Source organism: Zalophus californianus, chromosome 1 (genome assembly GCF_009762305.2).
Source record: "Zalophus californianus isolate mZalCal1 chromosome 1, mZalCal1.pri.v2, whole genome shotgun sequence".
NCBI classification, from domain to species: domain Eukaryota; kingdom Metazoa; phylum Chordata; class Mammalia; order Carnivora; family Otariidae; genus Zalophus; species Zalophus californianus.
The window spans coordinates 328,737-355,917 of record NC_045595.1 but is presented as its reverse complement, the minus strand read 5'-3'; the positions used below and the strand labels follow the sequence as shown (position 1 = coordinate 355,917).

Sequence of the window (27,181 nt, the reverse complement as noted above, 5' to 3'; positions counted from 1 at the left end):
CACCCTGTTGCTTATATAGGGAAACTGAGGCCCCAAAAGGGCAGAGACTGGGTCACCCAGCTCGTTGGGACAACCGTCCTGCCCCCAGATGGGGGCGGCCTTCCTCTCAGGGTTCATAAAACCCGTGGTACAGAGAGGCAAACTGAGGCGCAGAGGGGACAGAGAACTTCCAAGATCAGCTGGTGAGACAGAAATGGGGGGTGGCAACCACTGTAAGCCCTCCCCCGCCGTGCCCCCACCTGTTTCCCGGGGACTGGTTCCTCTGCAGAGCTTGCGGGGGGGGGGGGTGAGGGACCCGTGGGGCTGGGAATCCAGTGAGGGGCAGCCTTGGGCGGGGTGGGCTGGGTAAGTTAGCAGAGCCAGTCCTGCCACCACCAGCTGCCCCCTTACCTCCAGGCCTTACCTACCCAGGTGCTGCTCAGATGAGCACTGGTACAGGTGGGGGTTCCGACACCCCCCGGCGCTGGGGTGAGCCCGAGGGTGCACAGGGCTGTGGGTGGGAGGAGAAGCCAGCTCCCCGGGGCCTCCTTTTACAACTGGGCCGCCCTCGTGGGGCCCCACCCCAGGCCTGACCACAACCTTCCACCCAGGGGAAAGCCAAGGACTCCAGGGCGGGGGCTGTTCACACGGTTTATTTGCTTCTCTGGGAAAGTCGAGAACGTCAGGGCCTTGTCACACACATCAAAAGCGGAGGGGCGGCAAGAGCACTTCAGCGGAGGCTCACAGCTCGAGGACTCGAGAAGGAAGAGGGGGTCCCACGGCCACTGCCCAGGGTCACCTCAGACGGCCTCTCCCCCTGCCACCGAGGGGCAGAGCTGAGTCGGGGTCCAGGCTGCGGCCAGAGGTGGGCCCTGCACCTGCCCTTGGCACCAGGCGGGAGGCCCTCGGGGAGGGGCCGAGATGGGGCCTCACCAACCACAGCCCACAGGTGCGGGTCTGTGAGCATGTGCACAAATGTGCCTCTGGGGGCGAGTGTGGCTGCATCCAGGGAGATGTGTGTGCGCATCCAGGTGTCGGCTGCCCCCAGGAGGGGAACCCCTCACCCCTCACCCCTCCCGGCGAGGCGAGAGGGGGACAGGCTCACGTCGGGCGGGGCAGCGAACGGGGTCTCCTGCTGAGGAAGCCCCCTGCCCCGGGCTGCGTGCGCCCCGCCGCTGCCTGAAATGTGCCCAGCCCAGTGGAGCTGACAGTGGCCTGATCTCTGGGGTACGGCTGGAGGGACCCAGCACCCTGGTCCAAGCAGGTCCTGGGCAGCCCCCCAGGGTCCCCAAATTAGCACCAGGAGGAAGGAGGGCCCAGTGGGAGTCGGAGCTCAGGACAAGAAGTGGCTCGTGGGGCCCTGCCTTGTGCAAGGGGCAGCTCTAAGGGCCCGACCTGCAGGACACAGTGCAGGGGTCACGGACCCCTCCCGAGTGGGGGGGGCGTGTCCCGGGGGGCTCTCCCTTCCCAGGCTCCATCATCCACTGGCCACGCCCAGAGAAGGCATGGAGGGAGGGACACGTCAGGCTGGGGGTGCCTAGAGGGGTCTTGCTCCTTTCCAAGACCTTGAACCTGACCTCTGACCGAGACTCCCCAGAGAGGCATGGCCTCACCCCAACTGTCCAAGCTATGGACGCCAGAGCTTTGGCCGGGAAGCCCCACTTCCAGGGGCTAAGCGGGGGACAGAGCAGGCTCCCAGGAACCCGCGGCTCTCCAGGTCCCTCTCCGGCAGGATGTCCCCTCAGGGACCTCAGTGGAGGTGGCAGGAAGGCACAGGCAGGAGGCCCAGAGGGTTGGCTGGCCGGCCCGGGGCTACGTCGAGGCCCCCCGGTCACCCCAGCCAGGACCACTGTGGCTGAGAGCCGCTTCTGTGGAGCTGCCGTGACGTGGGGGGTGCCCTTCATTTGGGGAAAGTGGGTCTGTCCATGTCGCTCTCCTACCAGGCGTAGGTGCACGGCTCAGTGGTTTGGGGGTGTCGGGGGGGTGGCGACAGGGTAGGGGACCCCTGTCCCTCTCTTTCCAATGAAAGAAAACTCGGAAGGAACATGTGACAACCGCATGTCCTGGGGCCCGTGATTGCAGGTGGAGGGTGGGCAGGCGCCGGGGCCGGGCTGGTGGGGGACTGTGGTGTGGAGGGGGGGGCTGGGGGCTGGGAGGCTGGGCGGCTCACATGATGGAGCAGCATTTACAGCGCTGCTTCTTCGTGTCGAGGTCCTGGGGGTCGCTGGCGGGGGCCTCGGGCCCCACCTGGTTCTCTTCCCTGGAGCCCGCAGCGGTGGGGGGCTCTGCCGCGCTGCCGTTGGGCGGGGCGGGCTCCTTGGGCTCTGCCGCATCCTCGATGACCACCAGCTCCGCCGTGATGGTGTCCTGCAGACCCAGCACCTTCTGGCTCTCGGCCTCGTCCTCCACGCTCTGGTAACCCATGAAGATCATGGTGACTGGGGGCTCCTGGCCCGGCTGGATGCCTGGCGGGCCTGACGTGGCCTCTCCCGGCTGTGCCTGCACTCCCGTGATCTCCCGCCTGGAGGGTGTGGTCTGCACGGGCTCCTTGGACGCCCCCCGCGTCTCCGCTGTCCCAGCCGTGGACCCTGCCTCGCTCAGCGTGACCTCGTCGGCCTTGTGGATGAGCTCATCCACTTCGGAGGAGCTCAGCGGGTGGATCCCGTTCTCTGCAGTACCGTCCACAGCATGGACCACTGGCAGGGGTGGGAGAGACAGAGAGAGAGAGAGAGAGAGAGAGAGAGAGAGAGAGTGAGCGGGCTCTCAGAGGAGGGGAGGCCTGGCAAGGCTGCGGGCCACCCTCCAGTCTGAAGAGGAAATGAGAAACTGAATCACACATTTAAAACCAACGGACTCTCAAAGCTCCCGGTTGGGATCTGGGCACACAGACAAACCCGTGCACAGAGCAAGGAGTGTGGGCGCGGGAGCGTCGGTCAGAAACCGGGGGACACAGGAATCCAGCCAACAGGGAGCCTGCTCCTGCATTTTGCAGCATTTCCACGTTCCCAGCAACTGGGTCCCGCGCGGCCCCGCAGCAAAGTCGGTCTGCTTCTCCCGCTGCCAAGATGGTGCAGCTCAGGGAACGGATGTGGCCAGCCCTCGGTCACCCAGCTGGCCAGGGCGGGACCCTGCTCGTGCGTCTCCCTCCCACGAGGAGTTTCGGGGATTGTGACAGCTTCCTTCCTTGGGTACCCGTGGTTTAGCTGGGTCACTCAATCTCCTGTTCTCTAGGAAACACGCCGCAGGCTCGTCTCAGCCCCGCTCTGCTCAGCCTTGGACCCAGTGACGGCATTCTCTTTCACGTCTGAGTAGTTTGTAATTTCCACGTTGATGGACTGTCTCTTGAAGCCAAGGTTCACCGAGAAGGGTGTTTTTAAATTGGGGGGAGAAGGGGGCCAAGAACACAGGGCATAAGATATAAACTTCATATCATTCCTTACGACTGCCTCTGTGACCCCGGGCACGGTCACTTTCTGAAAAGGCCCTCCCTGTGTTTGAAAGGAAGGCCCGTTCTCCCCTGGGCAGTTCTGTGTGCGCAAGGAATCTGTGCAATGTCTTTTCCAAACGTCTCCAACCGCCCCGTGGGTGCCTGTCTGATCTGTCGTGTTCTGAGGGCTGGGTTTTAGCACCGGCAGGAGTCCTGGCCACGCTCCAATGCCAGCCCAGCAAACTCCTAGAAAGGCGTCTGCCCCGCTGCGTGAGGGAGGGACACACCGGCACCCTCGGGACTTGCCTCCCCCTGGGCCAAGGGTCAGTTCCTGGCTGCTGGCCAGAAGAAAAGTGCTTTCCACTTTCAGTTTCCAAACCCCTGGGGAGGCGTGTCCATAGCTCAAGGCTTTGCAGCAACTCTGGGCTGGAGGCCTGGAGGGTGGGGCGTGCCCAGGTTACGCAGAATCAAGCAGAGTATTTCCCCCTGGCCACTGCCCCAGAACAGGAATCCAAGGCCTTGGCCGCCATGGAAACGGATCACCTTCCCATTGCTAAGCAACCAGAGTCCAGTCTGGCGGGTCCAGAATCCCCCAGGGCCGGGCCGGGCTGCACTGAGTGGCTGAATCCTCTGCCCTTAGCCCCAGGAGGTCATTCTCGTCCAGGAGACGAGGCAGCTGGGACTTGCCCAGGGTCACACAGCTGGTGAGAGCTGGAACCGGGGTTCCATCCAAGTCTATGTCCCCAAACCAAGGCAGAGCTGGGCTGAGACTACGCCCCCTTCAAAGCACCCTGGATGCCTCAGAGACCCCAGCAGCCTCTAAGAACACGGGGCTTTGGGAACCAAAACCACAGTGAGTTATTTCCCAACCACCACAATGGCGATAGTGATAATAAAGACGGTAACAAGTGTTGCTGAAGATGTGGGGGGATGGGGACCCTCACACACGCTGGTGGGAAGGGGAGTGGGGCCGTCGCTGCAGAAAGCACTGTGGCAGCTCCTCAAAAGGTTAAACGCAGAATCCCCATGTGGCCCAGAAATTCCAAGCCTAGATATCACCCAAGAGAAATGAAAACATACACCCATATAAAAACTTGTAGAGCATTCTGAAACTAAAAGGTGGAAATATCCCAGACATCCAACAACTGATGAGTGAATAAACAAAATGTGATCCATCCAAACAATGCAATATTATTTGGCCATAAAATATGAACGTGGATGGAGCCCGAGCCCACGATGTTCAGGAAGGGAACCAGCCACAGGAGGCCACATGGCGTGTGATTCCACATGTGTGACACGTCCTGAAAAGGCTCATCCACAGGCTGGAAGGGGGTTAGTGGATGCCATGGTGGGGACTGGGGGTGATAGTGTTTCTATTTGGGGAAGAAAAGCGTTCTGGAATTAGTGAGAGTGTACAACATGTTGAATAAACCAAAACCCACTGAACCGTATGCTGAATTGTGTGTGTTCTGGACCCTTCCACTCTGTATATCATTTTCTTGTAAAGACAGCACTTGCGGACTTGCTAATGGATTCTGGAGCCGGGCACTATAATTTTATACTTGGCTTGGGTGATGAGCTCCATGAGCTCCACTGCATGAAGAAAGCAAATATTTGCCTTAATTTTGAATGTACTTTTTAATGTCTTCTTAAAACATATGTTGTTTACCAAGTCGGTTTGTCTCCTTCTTCTGCCATTGTAGTAATTATTGCCTGGAACTTCCCCTCCCTGGGTTTGTTTATAAACTATCCTTACAGGTCATGCCAAAAATGACCAAAGTTTGGGCGCCTGGGTGGCTCAGATGGTTGAGCGTCTGCCTTCGGCTCAGGTCATGATCCCAGGGTCCTGGGATCGAGTCCCGCATCGGGCTCCCTGCTCCTTGGGAGCCTGCTTCTCCCTCTGCCTCTCTCTCTCTCTCTCTCATGAATAAATAGATAAAATCTTAAAAAAAAAAAAAGACCAAAGTTTAAATGCCAAACTACTTATAAAATTGCTGTCTAAATACTGACGGATAATGCAGTTTAAATGAAAGTTTTTCTACCTAAAAACAAAAAAGAGTGAAATTTATGTGTGTGAATTATATATAGAGAGAGAGACAGACAGAGAGACAGACAGACATGTCCGGGCTTTTGACTAAGGCTGCCCTGCTCCTCCCAGTCAGGTTTCCTTGTGGGTGTCTCTCATACCCTGTTCCCCTCCCAGCTGCCAGAGGGAACCCCAAAAGCCAAACCAGATCTCAGCACCACGGCCCCTGCTCACTCCTCCCTCCAAGGCTTCACCTTACCCCTCCCTCCACTCCACCTCAGCCCCACAGGCTCCCTTCAGTTCCCCTAGCCCAGCAAACTCCATCCCACTGCAGGGCCTTTGCACATACCGTGGCCTCTGTGAAACACAATGCTTCCTTGTGCACTGCTGTGCATTCAATGAGCTCCTGCTCACTTCCTTTGAGGAGCCTCCCCTGGTCCCCTCCCTGCCCTGCTAGAACCTCTCAAGGCCCCCTCTGCATCTCTGGGGGATTTTGTCAGCTTTATCACAACAATACTTATTTAAATTACTCCTGAGCTCCAGGCTGAAAGTCTCTCCTAGGCCAGAGCTAATCCCACTCTGATTCGAGTCCCGGAGCCCAGCCCAGGACCTGGCGTGCAGCCAAGCTTCAGGGCAGGTTCCTGGAGTGAACGAAAAATGGAGCTGCAGGTCCAGCACTAAAACTGCCTCTAAGCCAACAGTGGGTTGTGGGCGTGAGACCCTGTCCTGAACAGCGTCCATGCCGAATCAGGCTGGAGGTCAGGCTCTAGCTCAGGCTGTGGGAGGGGGGGTGGGGTGGGGTGGGGTGGGGGGGCTGCATACCTTTGGTCTCGTCTTCGTAGACCTTGATGCCCTGAGGGAGCGGCTCCCGAGGGAGCACGGTGGTGCTGGACAGCACCCGGGTCTCCCCAGTCACCTTGTCCTTCTCCACCGTGATCTCGACCGAGTACATGGCTGGCACGAGAGGCACGGGTTACCCGAGGCCACCTGCCCACGTGCCGCCCGCCGGCTGCAGCCAAGCCAGGGAAGGGGAGCCGGCAGCACAGAGCCAAGCAGTGGGGACGCCCTTCCCACGGCACCCCCCAGCTCCACATCCCCCCACAGCTTTCCAGGGCCACGGGCCTCAGCCTGAGGGCCTTTGCTCGGCATTCGAGGCCCATGCTTGCGATCCCACCCCATCTGGAAAGCCTCCACCTGTTCCCGTTTCCTCAGAGCCGCAGAGTAAGTTGGAGGGAGGCATGCCCTGAGCACGGTCACAGCCGAGTGTGAACTTGGGTCAGCAGGCACGCATTCCCAGCTGGGTCTCGGCCCGTCCCGGGCCACCCAGCGGTCGGCATGCCCGTGTATCTGCGCTTCGCGCCTTTCTTCAACTAGCGACCTGATCCTCATCTCTTTCACTATGAAGAATGCATGACGCCCTCTTGAAATAACTGCGCATTACCCATCAGGATGGTTCAGTCCCGCCACCACTCCTTAGAAATCATCACCACAAAGATCACACGAAGAGGCTGGGTCCTAGCAGTGACCCCCCCGCCCCGGGCGCTGACCACAGCCCCCAGGACCTCACCCTGAATTCCAGGACCCCACCCTCACCTCCACGCCTGCCCCTGGGGTCCCCTGGGAGCCCCTGAATCACCACGCCCAAGCCTTGCTCCCAGTCTGCTCCTGTTTTACAGCTGCCCCTTCCTGGGTCTTCCCACCCTGGTCAAGGCAATTCCCTCCTCCCTTTCTCGCTCACCCCCCCCCCCCCCCGTCTGTCCATCTGCAGAGGCTGTGGGTTCTGCCTTGGGGACACCTGGAACCCGCCCACATCTCGCCCCCCCTGGGTCCCTGCCCAGGCCACCTTCCCCCTCCCCCACCCCTCCCGGACCAGTGCAGTCCCCCACGGCCCCCCCAGCACCACCCACAATCTGTTCTCCCCGCTACTACCAGAGGGCACCGGTGAGCACCCAGCGGGGCACGTCCCTGCTCCGCCCGCAGCCCTCCAGGGCTCCCAGGTGCCTGGGGGTAGAGTCCTCCTGTCATCTCCCTGAGCTCACCTCCTCCCTCTCCCCCCTCACTCATTCTGCTCCAACCAACACAGGACTCCGGGTTACTCCTCCAACAAGGCAGGCACCGTCCAGGCGAGGGCCTTTGCCTGTGCTGTGCCCTCCACCTGGAACACCTATCCCCTATGCCTTGCTCCCTCACATCTTTTGGGTCCTTGCTCAAATGTCACCTGCTAAGTTTGACCTCCCCTGAGCCCTCTGATTCAACTGCCCCCCCTCCAGCCCTGCATGCTGCCTTATTTTCTCCACAAGTTAACTGCATGGGGCATCGTCATTATCAGGACGTTAGCACCCCCAAGCTGTGGCCCTCACCTTGCATACAGCAGGTGCTCAATAAGAGCTTGTCAAGTGACTGACCGAATGAATGTGATTTAATTCCATGTCCCTGTACAGCCTAACACCCTCACCTCCAGACATACGGTTGGGTGGGCTGTGCACTACAGAAGGTCGTTGGCTGAGGGACAGGGCGGGGCTGCTCTAGCCGGCACGGAGGCCCCGAAAACACCCCCTTCTCTGGCAGATGCTACCCTCTGTCTCCTGCCTCCTGGGGCAGAACGGCCTGACCCTGCATGAGACCCTGGGCCTCCCCTGCCACCCTCTCTGTCCTGGCCACCCTGCCCCCAAGACGGTCTTCACCTCCCTCGGTCTCGTGCCTCCACAACTCACCCCAATACCGGTAGCAGCAGTCAGGTTCTGCCCGTTGTGATTACCGGTCACTTCTCTCGGGTTAATGCCAAGCCAGGGCAATGCTCCAGCCGGTGGAGACGAGGAACCCTTGTCTTGTGGCTGAGCAGGGATCTGAACCCCAACTCTGGAATGCTTAGTACTAACCCTGTCTCTCTCGGCTTCCCAGAAGCACAGAAATGCCTGAGTCCCAGCCTGGTCACCTCCAGGAACAGGGCGCTCGCTCCCTATCCTTAGGCAGCCTGAGGACAGCGGAGGAGGGAGGATCTGCCGTGGGCGTGTGCAGGCGTGTGCGAGCAGGTGTGCGGCCCCCGCCGGGCCCCAGGAGTGAGCAGCAAGGTTAGGGGCGATGCCATGAGGGGTGCTGGGTTAGAGGGCTGCCATGCGAGGGGGCCCGTCTTCCCAGGGAAGCTGGGCCAGCATGTGACCAAGGTGCCAAAGCAGAGGGGGCCTCGGTCCAGCTGCCACCCCCATGACCACAGCTCCTGCTGAGGGCATGTCTGCATCTGACCTAGCCCCGCCTCTCCAGGCTCCCCAGGACCAATGCTTGGCCCAGGACAGCAGCTGGACACAGGGGATGAGGCTGGGGGCTGACCCACCTGCCTTCATCATGGTGGAGCCTTCGACTGTCCTCATGGGGGTGTTGGAGACTCGTTTCTCTGTTCAGTGAGCGAAGGGTGAAGAGAGATGGGGGTCAGAAGAGAGAAGATCACACAGACCCCCAGACATCTGGACACCTCCCAGATACCCCCAAGACATCTGGACATCCCCCCAGACACCTGGACCCTCCCCTGATGCACACATGCACCTGGACCCCTCCACACGTGTGCATACCCAGAAGCCCCAAACACACACCAGTCCCCAGTCCATTTCTATCTCTCAGCCCAAATGATTTTCACAAAATCCCTGAGAGGCCTGTGTGAAATTTTTTTAATTATTAATTTTTAATTCCACAGTAAGACACTCTGCTAAATAATTAACACACAACAAATCAGGCCAAAGACAATCTGACCACCACCTCCAATCCTGGCTGGTGGCTTTCCTTCCACGCTTTAGATGTGAAAATAGACGAGTTCGATACATGTTTTAAAAATATAACTTACATTAAATAATTTTAATATACTTAACACTTTAATATATTTATAAGCTATTACATTTATAATTAAATATATTTTAGTGTCCTACATGTTTGTGAGACATCTGCAAATGCGTACTACCTATCCGTAATAATTGCTGAGGAAGGGGAAAAATGGATCCCAGACTTCAAACTTTTGGCTCCTTTCCTTTGCTCCCTGCATAGCTGTCTTTTCCACATCTGTGTGTAGGGGGGGGAATCCTTGTGCTTTTAAATAGTGCCCCCTTCCCAGGACTGCTGAGACCTTGATTTCCTGGCCCCACAGACCCCATTTTATAGACATGAAAACCGAGGCCTCCCCAGCTGCGCAGGAGCTCAGAGCAGGTGGACATGGAGCAGAGGTGGGGCTGGCCAAGACCGGCACCCCAGTGTGGACATGGGAAGGCCCCAGAGGCTGAGACCCCAGGCAGACACGTCCCCCCAGAGCCTCAGATTCCTCACCTGTAACAACTCCACCCCAAGGATGTCATCATAACTAAGGGAAGTGATGAGGGGCGGTCCGTGAGAAGTAACAGTAACCAGTCCTGGTTGCTCCGACTCTTATGAGCAACAAGAGCTCTCAGTTTGTAGGCACCCTCCCCAGGCCCACCACCCCACTCTGGCCACAAGAGGGCACTGAGGCCCCGCCCCTCCCTCCAAGAAGCCTACCTTTGGGCGTGCCCACCGGGGCCTGCAAGAAAGAAGGGAGAGAGGTCAGGGGTGCTGGCGCCCCCTTCTCGCTGACCAAGGTCCCCACCTGTGGGCGGAGCAGTGTGGGGAGGGCTCAGCTTCGCACCTGGAGGCCCTATCACAGGTGTTGTCTCCTGAAGGGATCCCCCACCCCTGCCCTAGCCTGTGACAGCCAGGTAATGTCCCTGCCCTGCTCAGAAGCCTCCCATGGCTCCCTAGTGCTCCCCAGACAAAGCCAAAACCCTTCTAGATGACCCCCAGGGCCCTGTGTCCGCAGACCCCTGCCTATAGGCCTCTCCTTCCTCCCCCACCCCCCATCTCTGGCCAGCCTCACTGGTCCTTGAACACATTCCCGCCCCAGGGCCTTTGTGTGTGATGTCTCCTGCACTGTGGATTTCTGCTTGGCTGGCTCCTCACTCAGCTCCCCGACCATAATCCAAAGGTCCCCCACATCATGTCGCTGTCCCTCGAGGGACTCTCTCTGTCTCCTTCAGGACGTGGGCATCACAAAGACAGGGACCACACAGTCTGTGCTCGGTCAACCCCAGTGGAAGCCCCCTCTCATCTCCAGTCTGTGCCCAGAGAACTCCTATTCAATTTTCAAAGTCCACCTCCTCCAGGAAGTCGGCCCGGTGCTCCCATGCATCAGACGCCCCTTCGGGAAGTCTGCAGTGCCCTGGACCTACGCATCCCGGGCTGGCCATCCTCCCTGTGTTTCTGGTCGCCTGATACATGTCCCTCTGCTCAGCTGACATGACTCAGTGAGGCTAGGGCCCAGCCCACCTCGCCCCGGTCGGCCCCGAACCAGGCCTTGGCAGACAGTGAGAGCAGGACCAGGGCTACGAGAGGAGCAGCTGAACAGGGCTTGGACACACAGCTGGGACGCTGGTCTTCACGACGCCCCAGGGGCCTCTACCCCAAGGTCTGAGCCACAGTGACACGGAAGGGGGGGGTCTTGCTCTGGGGTGGGGGTGGGGGAGGGGCAGGAGCCCCGGGAACCTCATCACCCCCTCACCTGCTGAGAATCCAGCACCACCTCTGCCTTCTGGTCCTTGGCCGGGCTCGGAGCGGCGGGTCTCTCCCCAGCAGCAGCGGCGGCGAGCGGGCCCGTGTCCTCCAGCACCTCAATCTCCTTCTGCAGCCTGTGGAGGGCACAGGAAGCCACCGCCCTTACTGGGCACTGCTGAGTCCCGGCACGGCTCTGGGCTCCTTGACGCCAGGTCACCCCACACCCTGTGAGGCAGTCTCATCCTTCCCCCTCGCAACTGGGGAAACTGAGGCACAGAGCAGCGACCACATGGGGCCAGCAAGCAGCAGAGCGGGGGGGGGGGCCCAGGCTGGCCCGTCCACAGGCACCCTCACTGCTACACTTTACTTCTCTGCTGGTTTCCACCCAACTCTGCTGTTTTCCGCTCAGATGCATTTATTTTTACGGGAAGCTTTATCTCTCTGGGGAAACTGGAAAAACCATGTCACCTTCCAAGTACAAGAAGATAATGGTGCACACAACCCAGTGGGAACAAAACAAAGATCTTAATAGGCCTCCTGTCCCAGCGAGCACCCGCCTGAGGCTTCGGGGGTGAGTCTGAGGCCCCTAAGGAAGTGAGCCTACACTGGCCACAGTTAGGGTCGGCCTGCAGGGCTTCCTGGAGGAGGTGTCCAAGCAGGGGCACCAAGCGGGCCAAATGCAGGTGGCAGGGGCACCTGAGGAGCGGGTTGCCCTGGGAGGAAGAAAGCCAAGGCCCCCAAAGCACTGGATGTGTGCCAGATGCATGGTAGGGCTCGAGGGAGGGCCCCTCCACCATCGAGGCACCTATTTGCACATGTGCCCCTCACCCAGGGTTACACCTAGCAGGACGGGATGAAAAGAAGCTCGCCTTGTCCAGCCCCTGGCGGCCAATCATCTCCACCAACTTCCTGTCCTGCTGGCCATCCCGGCCGTCTCCGTGCAGCCCCGAGCCCCACCTCTGTCTGAGCCCCTGCTCTGGCCCGGGCTCACAGTTCACGGTGGGGAAACAGGCCCGGGAAGGAAAGTCCCAGCTAACACCTGCCCCACCTTCTTCCAAACCAAACACATCAGGATCCCCAGGTCTTCCCAGTGGGTGTGTCTCGCATCCAGCTGGGCGGTGGGCCCGGGCAGGCCCCAGGCCTCTCAGGCCTTCCTTGGCCAAGTGGACATTTGGAATTTTGACCGTCACTTCCCTCCACCCTGACCCTGCTGCCCTGGGGCTGAGCCTGGGCCTCTGCCTGCCCGGAAACTCCAGGCCTTTTGTCCCAGCCCCGGGGGAGGGAGGGCGGGGGGGCGGTCACTTTCCCTGGGCCTGCCCCCCTCCCCGGGCTTCCTGCAGGCCCAGCTGCCTGGGCGTCTGTGGCCTGCATTAGAACCAAGCCAGGGAAGACTCACCAACTGGCCTGGCGCCAGGAAGGCCCCAGGGAGGCCTCTGCCGGCCACTCCCATCCTCCTGGGCTCACAGACCTGCCCTCACACACCTGCTCTGCTGGGTGTTTGGAAGAAGAAAAGGGCCCCACCAGGCAGCCCTCTGCCCCCTCAAGCCTAGCTTAGATGCTCACGACCCACCTACAGCCCCGTCGAAGCATGTGAACGGGGCTCTTCCCGGCCCCCACCCGCCCTTGGCGCAAGGGGCCAAACCCTATCCCAGCCCAAGGGTGGGCCCTGCCCCCCACGCTCCCCCAGACTCTGCAGGTGCCTGCACTGCCCGCCCCACCCACCTGGAGATGGACTCCTCCAGGAGCCGCGCCTTCTGCGCATCCTCCTGCATCTGTCTCCGCATGTCCTCATCACCCTCCGAAGCCGAGGACGGCGTCCCCTCCAGCAGCCAGCGTTCCCGCAAGGCCTTGGACTGGGGGTGACAGGGCTCGAGGTCAGGCTCAGGGTCAGGGTCCGCCCCCCGCCCCCCCCCCCAGGCCGGCTCCGGGAGGGGCCACGCGGCCGCCCGCTCAGGACCTTCAGGTGCTGCAGCTGCCGACGGTCGTCCTCCAGCTGCCGACGCTTGGTCTCGACCTCGGCCTGCCGCTTGCGCTTCTCCTGGAGACAGGGTTACACGGGACCCCGTGAGGACGAGGCGGGGGGCCTCGCAGACCCCACCAAGCCACCGAGGCTCTGCCCACGTGCACCCTGCCTTTCTGTGAATGGCACCCACTTGGCCCACTGGACTCCCCCGCCCCCTGCCCCCCTGCCCCTCGCCTGCCTCCCGCCTGCCTCCCCCGCCCCCCCAGCTCCAGCAGAAGGGCAAAGTTCTACTATATATACCCCAGCCTGCACCCCCCCACCCCTGCACCGAGGGTCTTCGTGACCTAGTGGTGTTAAGAGCCACATTCGGAGGACAGCGGGGGTCTCTTCATTTTCATTTTGCGGGGAAGCACCTTGCCACACCCTGGCTCTGAGCCCCAAGGGCCCTGGGCTGGGTGTGGGGGGCGCGACCCCCGTCCACACTGTTGGAGGGGCAGGGAACTCACTGCAATGGCCTGGAGTCGCTCCTGCTGAGACGTAGTCTCTGCCACCAGGACCCTGGGGGGAGGGGACGCACAAGGTCAAGGTGGGGGTCCACCCCACCCTGCTCTCCACAGATCTGCTTCGAATCCCAGCCTGTGTCTTCCAGCCGCGCGGACGCCACGAGCAGCCTCCCCGTTTCCCTTCTATGAAGTGGGGTCCCTCCCTGCCCCCCTCAAGAGGCAGCACTGTTCTCTCTACCCGGCCTTGTGACCTCATGAATTCTCCCAGCAAACCCTCCTGCGGCCCCCCTGGGAACAGAGCTGAAGGACAGGAGGGGGAGGCTCTGTCCAGAGATGCAGGAAGGGTTTGGGGAGGCAAGACGCTGAGCCGGGCTGTGGAGGAGGCAGAGGAGTTCACCAGCAATCAAAGGCCAGAGACGAGCATTTCAGGAAGACGCGGAGAGATCGGGACAGCCCCCTCTTCGCCCTCCGACCACCAAACCCCTCTTGTCCAGCCCTGGGAGGGACATGTGCAGGACTCAGGACCCACCGGCCCCACCTTCCAGCCCTTGGGCTTGCGAAGTCGACAGTGCTACCCTGGGACGTCCTCTCTCAAGAATCTGCTTCCCCTGGACTCTCCTGGGAGCCCAAAGGCCCAGAAAGGGCTCTGAGTCTCCCAAGCACACACAGCAAAGAAGAGGCAAACCCAAATTCGGCCCCAGACTCCCTTTCCTGTCCACTGCATGCTTTCTGAAAGCCACGCAGTGTGGTTTTCGCCTTAAACCGGCGTGGAGTTGATAAATGTCAGTGTTGCCAGATGCAACTGAAGGGACGGGACTCCGTGGGGGCAGGCAGGAGGCCCAGGACCCGGGGGGTGAATCCTTCCTGCCCTTCCCCTCCCCTCTGCTCCCCTGAACCCCTCTACGCACATGGCAGGTTGGGGAGGAGATTTTGCACCTGGCCGCTCCCTTCCGTGGTCTCCCCTGGGATCCCCGGAAGCTGCACACAGTAGGTGCTCAGTAAAGTGTCCGGACCCATGAAGCCCTGAGCGATTGGGAGCAACAGGCCGGATAAGAACCTCTCGCCCCCAGGGCCTTGGCGACAAGGCAAGGCCTGAAGAGGAGGCGGGGTCTTGAGCTCCCATCTGGGCCTCCCTGTTCGCAGCCCAAATCCTGAATGATCCCAGGGCCACTCTGGCGGGCCTCAACAGTCTCCTGGGGGCAGGGCCTCGTGGGCACAAGGGGGCCTCTGAGCAATGGGAACCGGACCCCCTGAAGTCCCCTTATCCACCCCAAGCCCTTTATCTTCACAGAGACTGAAATTACAGACCATCCTTTGGTTCTGCTGCACTGCCCCCCCCCCACCACCCCCAGCCCTCAGCCCTGGATCGGGACCAGGAACCACCCTGTGGCCTCCAAAGACCCTCCACCTCTTCTGGGCCTTGGTTCCCCATTTGCACAAAGAGCAGGAACAGACACCCCAGCTCCTGATCTGTGCCCCCTCCCCCTGTGATTCAGAAAGGAAACAGAAGCCCAAAATCACACAGTGTGCTGGGCCCACCCCTGAGCCCGAGCCCTCCCCCCAACCCAGGTGGCCACTACCAGTGCAGATCCATCGTGACCTGCAATGCCCCACCCTCCACTCCACGCAGGTTCAGTTTCCTGGCCTTGCTGAGACCCATGAAATCATCTGGCTCTCACGCCCCAGCCAGGTGACCCCACCCAGCTCTTCCCTTCCTGGCGGGTAGCACCTGCCCTCTTTGTGCCTCCCAGGGACCCAGCAGCCCCGGCCGCACCCTCTGTGGCTTCCCTCTCTCCTGCCTCAGGGAGGCTGCGTTCAGCTAGGTGGCATTCAGTAAAGGCTTGATCCAGCAATCCAGCTTGGAGGCCCTTCCTGAAGGGCCTGATCAGCTACATTTTTGAGTCTGCTACACCGCCCTGTGTGATCCAGGCAAGGTGACACCCTCAGTGTTCCCTACACAGGCCCACCCTCTACTTTTTGCAAACCTCACGTTTCCCATCCTGGGCCTCTACCATAGCCTGCTACCTCCCTGGCTCCCAACAATCCACTCGCCACGCCACAACCAGAGGCAGGTTCTCAAAACAAGAATCAGAACCACTCATTCTCCTTAAGTTTCCCCACCTCCCATCACCCCTTGAAAGAAATCCTACTGTAGCCCAACCCTATCCACCTCTCTGCCCTCACCTCCTCTGTTCTCCCACTTGCTTACTCTGTTCCAGCCGCCAGGACCGTCTAGCCGAACCTCAACTGCACCCGGCTGGTTCCTTCCTTAGGATCGTTGCACTTACCGATCCTTCTGCCTGGTATGCTCTTCCCTTGACTGGAAAGTGAAGCCCAGAGAGGGCAAGTCACTTGTCCACAGTCACACAGCTGGGAGGTAGCAGAGATGGGACTAGAGCCGCCCAGCTCTGGGCCACAGCACATGCCTACCCTTTCCCGGCTGTCACGTGGCCTCCACAGACCCACCAGGACCGAGGCAGAGCCGGGGGAGGGGCATATAGCCGCGGAGACCCACTGCACACAGGCCATGGCGGGCAGAACCAGCTGCCTAATGCTGGATCCCCAGCCCAGCAGGCAGGTGGCCATTCAGGCCGGACATGAGGACACAGGGACAGCTCTGTGGCCAGCCTGCCGGGCTGCAGACAACAAGGCGGGCAGTGTCCTCGCTCGGGCGGGGTGTCCCTGCCGGCTGAACCAGGTCAGGGGAAGGTCAGGCACAGTGAGAAGAGGCGCATGGGGCCCAGGAAGAGAATTTCCATCCCTCCCATCAGCGTCCCTGTCCCTGTCCCAGCCCGAAGGGCACAGGCTGTGTGCCCCCCTCAACGCGCCCCTCCCCACGCCTGAGGGCGCCAAAGCGGCCCCGCCCCAGGCGCCACCCCTCCCCCCCCCCCCCCCCGCCGTGGGGCCCGCGGGAGGCGGTCGCCCTGGCAACCGCGCCGTCCCCATGGCAACGCGGAGGCCGGCATGTAGGGGGGTTGGGCCGGCTCAGAGCATCTCCCGCCCCCAGCCAGGCGCTGGGGGGGGGGGGGCGCTAAGGGTTTCCCGCCCTGGGCCTCAGGGGCTGCCAGAGAGGGTGGGATGCAGAGAGGTAACGGGGGTCGACCCTCCCCTCACGGCTGGGGATGCTTCCCGTTCTGGTGTCAGGGGTGCCAACCCAGGGAGGGGATTCTACCCAGGAGGGTTCTGGACCTGCCCCTGGTGCCAGGTAGCTAAAGTCAAGCCAAGATAATGCTCAGCATCATAAATCCACAAAATAAAACAAAGTACGACCATAGAATCCTAATTAAACAGCAATAAAGTAAGAACACCTCAGTGCAGCGCTCACTGCCTTCCCAAGGTAGTCCCAGTCCCGTTTTCCAGGAAGGGAAACTGAGGCTTGGAAGGAGCTGGGTGTGTGAAGGACACTTGCTAAGCACCCTCCTGACGGTCCTTCGAGGCAGGTGGGGTGACAGTTTTATCAGCGGAGGAACTGAAGCTGCTAGATGGTGACGCTGGGACCTGAGGCCAGCCAGGTGGGCTCCCGAGTGTGCGGAGTGTGCACACGGCGCTCACAGAGCACAGGGTCTTCCCCGAGGTCCGGCTGGGCGACCGAGGTGGTGGCGGCGAGGTTCTCAGTGGATAGCTGAGACGCTCGCCAGGGCTCAGTGAGAGAACCAGAGGCCAGATCACAGGACGCTGGGCAGAGAAGCTGAGCTTTGGCTGAAACGCCTGGGTCGGGTTGAGAGAGGTTGGCAGTTGTCCTCCCTGGCGGTGTGACCCAGGGCAAGTCACCCCTGTCTCGGAGGCTCTGCCGGCTCTCTGGGGCAATGGGGCACGCCCTCCTCCAGGAGGCCCACCCTCAGCACACGCACACTCCTGTCCTTGTCCGATTATTTTTACAGTGCTTGGAGCAAATTCTGGGCTCGAGCCCCAATGTGGGCGGCTCAGGACTGGCGAGGGTGTGGGCTGAGAGCGTATGAGATAATCCTGGCTCCAGGAGATGAGCTAATGAGGCCCAAACCCAAACGGGCCCTGCAGAGGCCTCGGCCTTGGGACGCATTTAGTTTTTAAAGGCACCAGAGAGGTTACACAACCCGCCCAAGGTCACCCAGCAGGCAGGATGAGCTGGGTCTGAGGCGGGGGGCGGGTGCATGTGGGGCGGAGCCTGTCCTTCCAGAGCTCATGCCAGCGGCCCCAGCGGCATGAGGGGTCCTGGCCCAGGCCGGCACTGAGCACAAAGCCGGCAACATTCCTGTGCTAACTCAAAGGAAACAACTGACTGTGGCCTTGGCCACGGGGGCAGGAAAGGGGAGCAGAGCCTCACAGAGGTGGGGGTAAGGGAGGGAGCCGGTGGCCCTCCCTCCGTTGGGGTGGCTGGAATGGGGGGGTCCCAATGTCACTGCTGGCTCCCAGAACCTCCCTCCCTCCAAATCATCCTGCGTGAGCCTCAGCCTCTCAGCCGTTTGCCCCTCACCCTTTACTAGCTCTTGCCTTCCCCTGTCCCTCCTCCGCCTCCAAGCTCAGGTCAAGTGCAGCTTGCCTCTTCCAGGAAGCCTTCCTGATCTCCCCTCATCGGGGAGGGATTCTCTTCCTCTGAGACCCTGAGCACTCAGTACAGGTGACCACTGCGGTCACTGCTGAGACGAACGGCTCATGAGCCATGCACGGGCTTTCTAGAAGGTTCAAGGCAGAGAGGCATCAACCCCCTGCTGGAGACTGAGATCAGAGCAAGCCACAGACCCAGAGGAGAAAACCTGTTGCCTATTAACCTGGGAAGGGGGGTGGACCCTGCCCTGGGCCCTCACAACGGAAGGGCAACGGGGCATGAATGGGAACGGTGCCTCCAGCCTTCTGCAGCTTCAGGCAAGCTGGGCCTCAACCCAGCCGCAGAGACCAGCCCCAGAGCGCTAAGGTCCCTGCCGCTCCCACTCCCCTCCGACATTCCAGGCATGCTCTCACCGCAGGACCTTTGCACTGGCTGTGTCCTCAGCCTGGTGTGCTCTCTCCCGGGCCTCAGTAACTCCCTCAGGCCTCCTCTGTGCCCCCAGCCCCCTCCCAAGGCTCAACACCAAGCGACATCCTATAGTCATTTCACTTGTCTCATTTCCCCCACAAGGACAGTGTCTCCTTCTGTCCCTACCATGTCCCCAGCACCCAGGACACAGCAGGATTCAATAAATGTTCACTGGACCAGGGAGTCAGGGTCCCCACCCAAGGACTCCCTCCCCTGTCACATTCCCGGTCCCACCCCTGTGGACCACCTGTCCTATGGCCACTTCCTTTTTTTTTTTTTTTTTAAGAAACCCACTGTCACATCTTACATTTATCTAAAACAGGACGTGGGCTCCCCACATCCAACAGAGGACAAGGGACAAACCCCAACCACCTCAGAAGTGACTATACAATTAACGTATAAAACCCCAGTGTCCATTAACGGATGTACAGATAAACACACGGTCCCCCACGCACAGGAGCATCCCTCGGCCACCAACAGGAGCCAGACACCCACACGCGCGGCCCCGGGGACGGACCCCGAGCCCACGATGCTCAGGGAGAGAACCAGACACGGAAGGCCACACGGGGTGTGAGTCCACGTGGGTGACACGTCCGGAACAGGCTCATCTGCGGACGGGAAGGGGGCTCGGGGGCCCAGGGGCTGGGGAGCGGGGGGAGTGACAGCTAATGGGGACAAGTTTCCTTTTGGGCTCATGGAATGTTCTGGAACTAGACAGAGGTGATGGTTGTACAACTATGTGAACATCCCGAATTATATACTTCCAACAGGTGGATTGTGTGGTGAGTGAACTGCATCTCAATTAAGGTGGTAAGAATATACACATACATCCGTACAGCTGAAACGTGGACCCTCTCACCAAGGGCTGGGCTGGGGCCAGTGCCGGGGTCCAGCCTACCCCATGGGGCATCATAAGATCCTGGTGGCCCTGCCCTGAACTCCCCCTGGTCAGGAGAGTTTGAGCACAAACCAACCGGGGCAGTGCCTTCTCACTCTGTGACAGATGTGACCAGAAGTCCCCCTGCCAAGCCCCTGCCCCTCACTTGGCCTTCAAAGCCCCACAGTGCTGCCCCCTAACGCTCACCCTCTGCTCACCCAGGCCGGGCTCCCATCTCCCCACTACCCTTTCGTCCATGCAGTGACCCCCACTCACTCTGATTCCTGCCTGTCTTTCCCACCACAAGGCCTGGCTTGGGCTCCCCTCTGAATTCCCAGCCTGATCCAGACTGTCCCCATGATGGGCTCAGATGGTCCCTGAGTTCCAGCTTTGAACCCGTGAGCAGAAGACAGACGCCTCAGCCCGATGTCACACTCCTCAGACACCAAGACCTGCACTCCGCCATCCCATGCTGTGTGGGGTCCCTTTGCAGCCTGGCCAAAGCACCCTCCCTGTGCATCCAGGGATGGTGCCATCTTGCCCTGACCTGTGGGCAGCTCTGACCACCACAGCCTTCTGAAGTCAGGTCTCTGCCTCTCAGATACGGGGTCTCCCCCCACAGCCCTGGCACTTCTCTCCAAGCTGCCCCCACAATGACTGCCCACACTGAGCCCTGACTTGCTCCTCAGCCCCCAGAGCCTCTTTCTTATGCCTGGGTCAGAACCTCACCCCTCTCCTGCTTGGATACCATCCGTGGCTGCTCTGCTGGGTACTCTGAGCCTTTGCACACACCAGTCCCTCTTCCAGGCATGCCCTTCTGCCCATCTACGTACACCTTTATTTATTTCTTTTTAAACATGTATTAAACATACACTTATTAGAGAGAGTATGCATGCGTGCAAGCGGGGGGGGGGGGAGGAGCAGAGGGAGAGGAAGAGAGAATCTCAAGCAGACTCTGCACTGAGTGCGAGGTTGACTCCAGGCTTGATCTCACGACCCTGAGATCAGGACCTGAGCCAAAACCAAGAGTTGGATGCTTATCCGGCTGAACCACCCAGGCACCCCTAGGTACACCTTTAAATATCTCTCATAGAAAAGGTCCGTGAAGGGATGGACCAGGAAACCTTCCCCGCACCACAGAGAAGTCCCTCCGTGGGCTCCTTCAGGGCCCTGATCTTACACAAGGCTAGGAGGGTCAGCGGGGAGTGTCACGTAAATGAACCAAGGATAGCTTTCCTGAATGTAGAAGGGTGGAAGGAAATAGGGTCTCAGGCCTGGAAACAGGTGATATGATATTTTTAAAGAACATCAACCCATTTTCCAGCACCAGCATCTGAGACCCTTGAAGATGGATCTCACCATGGGGCTGGGGAAGAATTCCTGCCCGTGTGGTACGTATAGGGTCAAGACTATACAGCCCCCGCCCCGTGCTTGAACTGCATCCCACCTGGGAGGGGGCTGGGTGCGCTCAGGTCCCCATTCACCAGATTTTCCAAGGAAAGTGAGTGACACGCTTAAGTCTCATGGAGGGGTCAGGACTCCACCTGTCCATGCCCCACTCCCAAATCAGCAGACACTGAAGGGGTCCCTGGGGGGCGAAGGCACAAGGTAGATGCTTTTAGGGGCCAAAGCCACCTTCCACGCAGCCGAGGAGACAACCAGGGTGAAAAGCCAATGTCTGGGTACCTAGGACTACCCCCCCCCCACCGCCATGCCCAGACCACAGCCCCGTGGGACACAGGAAGGTGCAAAGACACCCACCCACCCTGGCAGGTGAAAGGACCCAGTAGCATATATATACCAGTTGTGTGGCCCCAGGTGTGTCAAGGTCACCTCTCTGTACCTCAGTTTCCCCACCTTGCAGGGCTGCCGTAAAGATCCAGCAAGTTGACACAGATGAAGCACTCAGAACAGGGCCTGGTACACAGCAGGTGTTTACTAAATGTTAACCACCTTCCCGTGTTCCTGCCACAAGCTCCACTACAATTGGAACGTTCTTTCCCTTCAAGTTCTTTCCCTTCAACTCCACTCGCTGTTCCAGTGAATCCCCCTTGTCTCAGAGGAAATGCTACATTGTTACCGAGCCTGAGAAGCAGAAGGCCTCGCACAAACATCAGTGTAAAAACATTCCAAAACAAATACAATGAGAATAAAAGCTTGTTCTTAGGTTCAGTGATCACAGAACAGTGTTGCCTTTTAACTGGCTCAATCTCTCATTAAACAGGGAGATTAGGAAGTGTGAAAGAGGGGTTAAGGACCCATTTTGCACCCAGGTGAGACCTTCTCCTGGAGGATGTCCAGGCCTGAGGGAGGTAGGGGAACGGATCTGGGAAGGAATGTGCTCTCCTGCTCCGGTCCCAGGGTTTGAGCCTTGAGAACAGGACAGGAGTTTGAGCATCTGAGAAAGGCTGCTCCGAGCTAACCTAGCCTTAGTCTACCAGCCAGACCTTGAGGCTCCCAGGGTAGCTGCCCTTCACCCTGGACCACACGGCAAATCCTCCCCGGAGCAGAAGTCCCACCCGGGGCCCGAGACGCTCCCAGGAGAGTCTGCCATTCCGGCCCACCTCAGCAGCATCAGGCATCCTGCCCTCTGCCTTCCTGGAGTTACTCGAGAATTGTTGTTAAGGGGCGCCTGCGTGGCTCCGTCGGTGAAGTGTCCGCCTCTGGATTTCAGCTCAGGTCATGATCCCAGGGTCCTGGGACTGAGCCCCACGTTGGGCTCCGGGCTCAGCGTGGAGTCTGCTTGTCCCTCTCCCTCTACTCTTCCCCCACTCGCTCTCTCTCAAATAAATAAATAAAATCTTAAAAAAATTATTAAATCCTCAAATTCTTAAATTAACAAAAACTAATTTAAGCTTTAATTTAATACTTAAATTAACAAAATTTTGTGAAATTCTTTTTTTTTTTTTTTTTTAAGATTTTATTTATTTATTTGAGAGAGAGAGAGAGAATGAGAGATAGAAATCACGAGAGGGAAGAGGGTCAGAGGGAGAGGCAGACTCCCCACTGAGTGGGAAGCCCGATGCGGGACTCGATCCCGGGACTCCAGGATCATGACCTGAGCCGAAGGCAGTCGCTTAACCAACTGAGCCACCCAGGCGCCCGAATTTTGTGAAATTCTTAAGTTTATTTTTAAAAGAAACTCGCCAGCATCACCATAAGCCACAACCATCTCTTGTGACTCTGATGACAAAAGCCATGGAAAGGGAATGAGGGGTTCGGTCCTCGCGGCTGCTGCCTCCGTGCCTAGAGCCTGCTCTGCCCCCTGGAAAAGGAGCATGAGCGAGAGAACGAGGGGCAGGTGCTCCATCAGGATGGCACCAGATGGAGCCACTCCCCACCCATCGTCAACCCAAGCACACAGGACAGAGGCTTTCTCTCATGGCTATTCGGGCCAGTGAATGCCAAGTCCCTGCCCCATGTCTGCATCCAGAAAAACCAGTGATCCACCCAATGCGGGACCCATGGCATCATATCTGACCAAAAGGCACAGGGGCAGGGCAGCAAGCACTCAGGGGCCCTCCCTGTGCTGTGTGACTCTGGGGCAGAGTCTGCCCCTCTCTGGGCCTCAGTATCACCATCGAGAATGAAATAGATAGCAGGAAAGGAAACAACAGGGTCCGACCAGAATATACCCTCATTCTTCTGCTCTGGGTGGACATTTTCCTTGGTTTTCACCCCTCATGCCCTGAAGCAGCCCCTTCCCCACAGCCACACTCTGCTCAGGGTCTGCTGTCAGGAGGCCCAGAGGCTCCCCTTGGGCCTGGGGAGCAGAGCAGATAAACAAGTCGGGGAACCTAGCGCAGACACATCCGGGCCCTGGCTCCCCTGAGCCCCTGGCTGGGCTCCCGGGGCCGGGTGGGGGAGCAGACTGGGCCTTTGTCTGGGTTTTCAAAAGCAGAGGACATCGGGTGTCGTCTTCCTGGGGAGGGCGGGAGGCAGCGGCTCCCACCCAGCTGAGGGTGTGGCGGGTCACGGGTGAATCCCTGGAGGATAGTTGTCGGCCCAGAAAACACACCCAGTGGGAAGGGCAGGAGGAGCCGGGCCTGGTGGGCTGGCTGGAACTCCATGTCCAGGCCTTCGGCCAGGGTGGGGACCTGGCCCAAAGCAAGGTACCTGCTGGCCTCAGCACCCAGCGGGGGTCTGCCAGGATCCCAGACCCTGCTTCCCATCCCCTGGCCATGTAAACATACCCCACAACCTTCCAGCACCCACCTGTGGGAGTGGGGCCTAGGGGTTACCCTGATGCCAGGAAGAGAGCAGACTCTCTCTCTGAAATGACCGGGCACACTCATCGAGCCTGCACGTGCAAGAGCCCTCTGCCACCCAGCAGCTCCTCACCGAACCCCACAGAGACCCAGGCTGCCCACTCCACCTGCACCATAGGCCAGCCAGACTCTTGGCTACACCATTTGGGGCCCCATCTTGGGGCCACTTTCCTTGGGAAGGGATCAGACCCAAGCTCGCCTGCTGGAAAGCACCGGGACCTCCAGGCTCACACACATCCCCTACGAGGAAGGCTGCAGAAAAGCCCCCTCTCTCCGGCGGTTCTCAAAGACAGTATCTGGCGGCTGGACCCAGGCCCTAGCAGAGGCTCCTGACAGCACCATGGCCCTTAGGGAGAGCAGCCAGGCAGAGCCAGGACTGGCGCGTCCAGGGCACAGGGAGCGCGAGCTTAGGCTTGGGGGTGGGGGGTGGGGGGTGGGGGGTGGGGGGTGGGGGGTGGGGGGCTGGCCGGTGAGCTCAAGGCCAGTGCGATGCAATGGGGAGGGGTCGGTCCATCACCCCTGGACTCCCGCTCTCGAGCCCACAGGTGGCCCAGGGTCGAGGCTAGCCCGGGGGCGCCGGCGGCGCGCGGGCGGAGACACGGGCCTCCCCCTCCCCAGCGTCCCGGGCTGCTCCCCTCCGCTGCCACCCGAGTCCCCATTAGCCCGTGGGCCGCCGGGTTCGGAGATGGGGGAGGCCTCAGGGCGGGCGCGGCCCAACCCAAGTGCTTCCCCAGCCGAGCTGGGGTCCCAGAGGCCCCTCGACACCTCCCTCTCCCCACGGGGGGCCGCGATGCGCCCCACGCGGGGCGGGAGTGGGGGGGCCTCACCCCTCCCTCGCCCCCTCCTCCCCCGGGCCCCCGAGCCCTCCGCCTCCGGCCCGAGCGCGCCTACTCACTCCATTTCCCCGCCGAGGTCCGGGTGGGTCGGCGATGCTGGGCGGGGGCGGGCGCCGGGCGGGCGCGGGGGCGGGGGCCGGCGGGCCGGGCAGGGTGGAGGGGGGGCCCTGGCGGACTAAGGCCTGGCGGCCGGGGCTGCGCGGCGCGGGGGCGGCGGCACCGGCTCGGGCATCGCCCCGCGCGCGGCTGTTTATTGTCCGGGCGGCGGCGGGCGCGGGGGGTGGGCTGGGCGCGCGCGTCGCCGCCGCCGCCGCCGCCGCCGCCGCCGCCGCCGCCGCCGCCGCCGCGCGTCCTGCGCTCGCTCCCCGCGCGCTCCCTGCCGGCTCCCGGCGCCGCGGCCCCGCGCCCGCCCCCTGCCGGCCGCCGCCCGCCCCGCAGCGCCCCCCGCGCGGCGCCCAGGGCTCCCCGCGGCGCAGCCCCCCGGGCGCCCTAGTCGTGCATCCCAAGTCCCAGAGCGACCGCCGCTCCCAGCCTGCCGAGGCGAGGTCCCCCCTGCCCAGCTCGGGGTGAGGAGGGGACGCGGAGGGGCACACGCAGCCGGAGCGAAGGATGGCTGGGACCCGGGCAGGGGGTGTCCAGGAGGCTGCCGCAACCCGACGGCCTGAAGGTCCGGGAGAAGCCGTTTATGGGACCATCTTGAAGAAGAGCGTCCAGGGGGAGGGCACTTGCCAGTGCAAAGGTCTGGCGGTGGGACTGAGCCGGACTTCTTTGAGGAGGAATAATAAAAACAGCGCATTTGCTGAGCCCTGGGCCCGGTCCTGTGTTTGGAGGAGGGTTGATACATTTAATCCGCCCCACAGCTCCCGTGGCCACACGGCAGGCCCCTGCAGCCAGAGGGAGTGAAGGGGCAGTGGAGAGAGCCCACAGAAGGCAGGCTTTGTCCTGAGGGCACTGGGGAGCCATAGCAGAGTTTGGAGCAGGAGAGGGGTCAGCCTGTTTTATTTTTGTGAAGGTCTTCCCGCTGCCAGTGGAGTAAGGACAGCAAAGCGGGGGGAGACTTGGAGGCTGAGAAGAGGGCCCCCAGGGACAGGGTGGAGGCTGGACCAGGCTGAGAAGCAGGTGGATTCTGGGTGGATCTTGAAAGGGGAGCCAACAGGACTGCCCCCAGATGGGACATGGGATGACAGGTATTAGAGGCCCCTTGTCTCCTGGGGAGCCCCTGGAGGGACACGATGACACAGACAGGGTTGGAGGGATGACAAGGGTGACGTTGGGTGGGCATCTGGACATCTGTGAGGCCCCGCCCGAGCCAGCAGCAGGCTCCACAGCCTGGGGAGGCCCGGGCAAGGTGACGTGGGGAGCAGGCACATCAGATGAAAGAGGCAACCAAATGCTCTTCTGCCGCCCTGGCTCCTTGCAGTCTGTCCTGAGTCCTACGTGCTGCGTCACCAGGTGGACCCCACGGGCTGGGAGTGAGGCAGGTCCTGTCCCCACCAACATGCAGACTACGGCCCTGACCTTCCGGGTTCTTACGAGAACCCTAGCTCCTGGCCCTGAACACCTATGGGGTCTGCAGTGTGGGGGGAGTAGATTCTTCCCTCCACTCAGCAGGTGGTCCATAAAGGGCTGTGTGTGTATCAGGAAATAACCTGGAATGAGCCTTGGATGGGGAGGGTCTTTGTCTCTCCCTCTTTACAGTGTGTGTGTACTCCGTCAGCATTAGCACAGTGAGGTGAAACGACAAGCCTCGAACAAACGGAAAAGCCCCGAGAAGTCTCAGGGGCCCTGGGTTGAGTGCCAGCTCATCTCTACACAGCCTGTGTGACCCTGGGTCCGTTTCTTAACCTCTCTGGGCTTACCTCCCCCACCTCCTATGGCTGCTGGAGGGTTAATGGAGTGAATATACACAAAGGCTTGGAAGAGTGCCCAGCACACAAGCTCAGGGTTTGGCACTTTTTCTGTAGAGGGCCAGATAGTAAATATTTTTGGCATTGCGGGCCAGAGGATCTCTGTCGCAAGGAATCAGCTCTGCCATTGCAGTGTCCAAGCAGCTAGGGGCGATACACAAATGCATTCGTGTGGCTGAGTGCTTATAAAACTTTGTTTACAAAGCAGGTGCCTGCGGGCCCAGATTTGACCCTGCACTGGGCGCTCAGCAAAAGCGGGCTTGGAGAGGTTTCATCACTGCCCCTCCACCTCCAAGTCCATCAAGCCCGCATAGATTCCTCCAGCACCCACTGTGCTCCTGGCCCTGTGCGGGGGGCCAGAAGCCTCGTCCTCAGAGACAGGGCGTTTTTGGTCTACTAAAGAAATGACGCGAGTTTTGAGGTTTGTGCAAGAACAGGAGAGGAGGAGAGTGTATTGATGGGGAGGGGCTGATGGGAGCAACGGTCCCCATCCCCATATTCTGGTCCCTTCCCCACCCTAAACTTCCCAGGGCGCCCGCCTCCGTCAGATCAAAAGCAAAGTCCTCTCCGGGTCCCAGAACACGGACTCCAACACCCACGGTCTCAGGTGTGTTCCAGGGAACCAGCCCGGAGGTGGGGCCACAGGAGAACGGGACAGGGGGCAGGGCAGAGATGGTGGGCGGGCATCCCAGGTGGCAGAAGTGTCAGGCAAGGGCCGGGAGGTGGGCCAGGGCGGGGCGCGCAGGGGGCCAGAGCTGAGACACCGACAGGTCACCCATCTCCCCTCCTCTCTGCTCCGTGCGCTGCAGCCCCCATCCCAGTCTGGGTCGCTTTACCCTCGGCAGCCCCTCCCTGAGC

General features: G+C 60.5%; 1 protein-coding gene across 2 annotated transcripts; it reads right to left on the bottom strand.

Moving 5' to 3' along the window:
* Positions 1 to 616: 616 nt before the first annotated feature.
* PALM (paralemmin) lies at positions 617 to 24,577 on the bottom strand. 2 transcript variants are annotated; one of them, XM_027586658.1, is made up of 9 exons: positions 24,476 to 24,577; positions 13,446 to 13,497; positions 12,934 to 13,014; positions 12,699 to 12,829; positions 10,984 to 11,110; positions 9,948 to 9,969; positions 8,764 to 8,823; positions 6,255 to 6,386; positions 2,139 to 2,675 (listed from the first exon to the last, which is right to left on the bottom strand). In XM_027586658.1, the coding sequence occupies exons 1-9, from the start codon at positions 24,478 to 24,480 to the stop codon at positions 2,146 to 2,148; spliced, it is 1,140 nt and encodes a 379-aa protein (XP_027442459.1). In that variant the 5' UTR covers positions 24,481 to 24,577; the 3' UTR covers positions 2,139 to 2,145. The 2 variants fall into 2 exon arrangements, with proteins under 2 accessions (XP_027442461.1, XP_027442459.1); XM_027586660.1 differs by lacking the exon at positions 6,255 to 6,386 and having other exon boundaries at positions 617 to 2,675.
* Positions 24,578 to 27,181: the final 2,604 nt, after the last annotated feature.

Coding starts and splice junctions, on each gene's coding strand:
- PALM (XM_027586658.1), bottom strand. Junction 13,015..13,445: donor AGCGACTCCAGGCCATTGCA/GTGAGTTCCCTG, acceptor CCCTGTCTCCAG/GAGAAGCGCAAGCGGCAGGC. Junction 2,676..6,254: donor CTACGAAGACGAGACCAAAG/GTATGCAGCCCC, acceptor CACCCCTGCCAG/TGGTCCATGCTGTGGACGGT.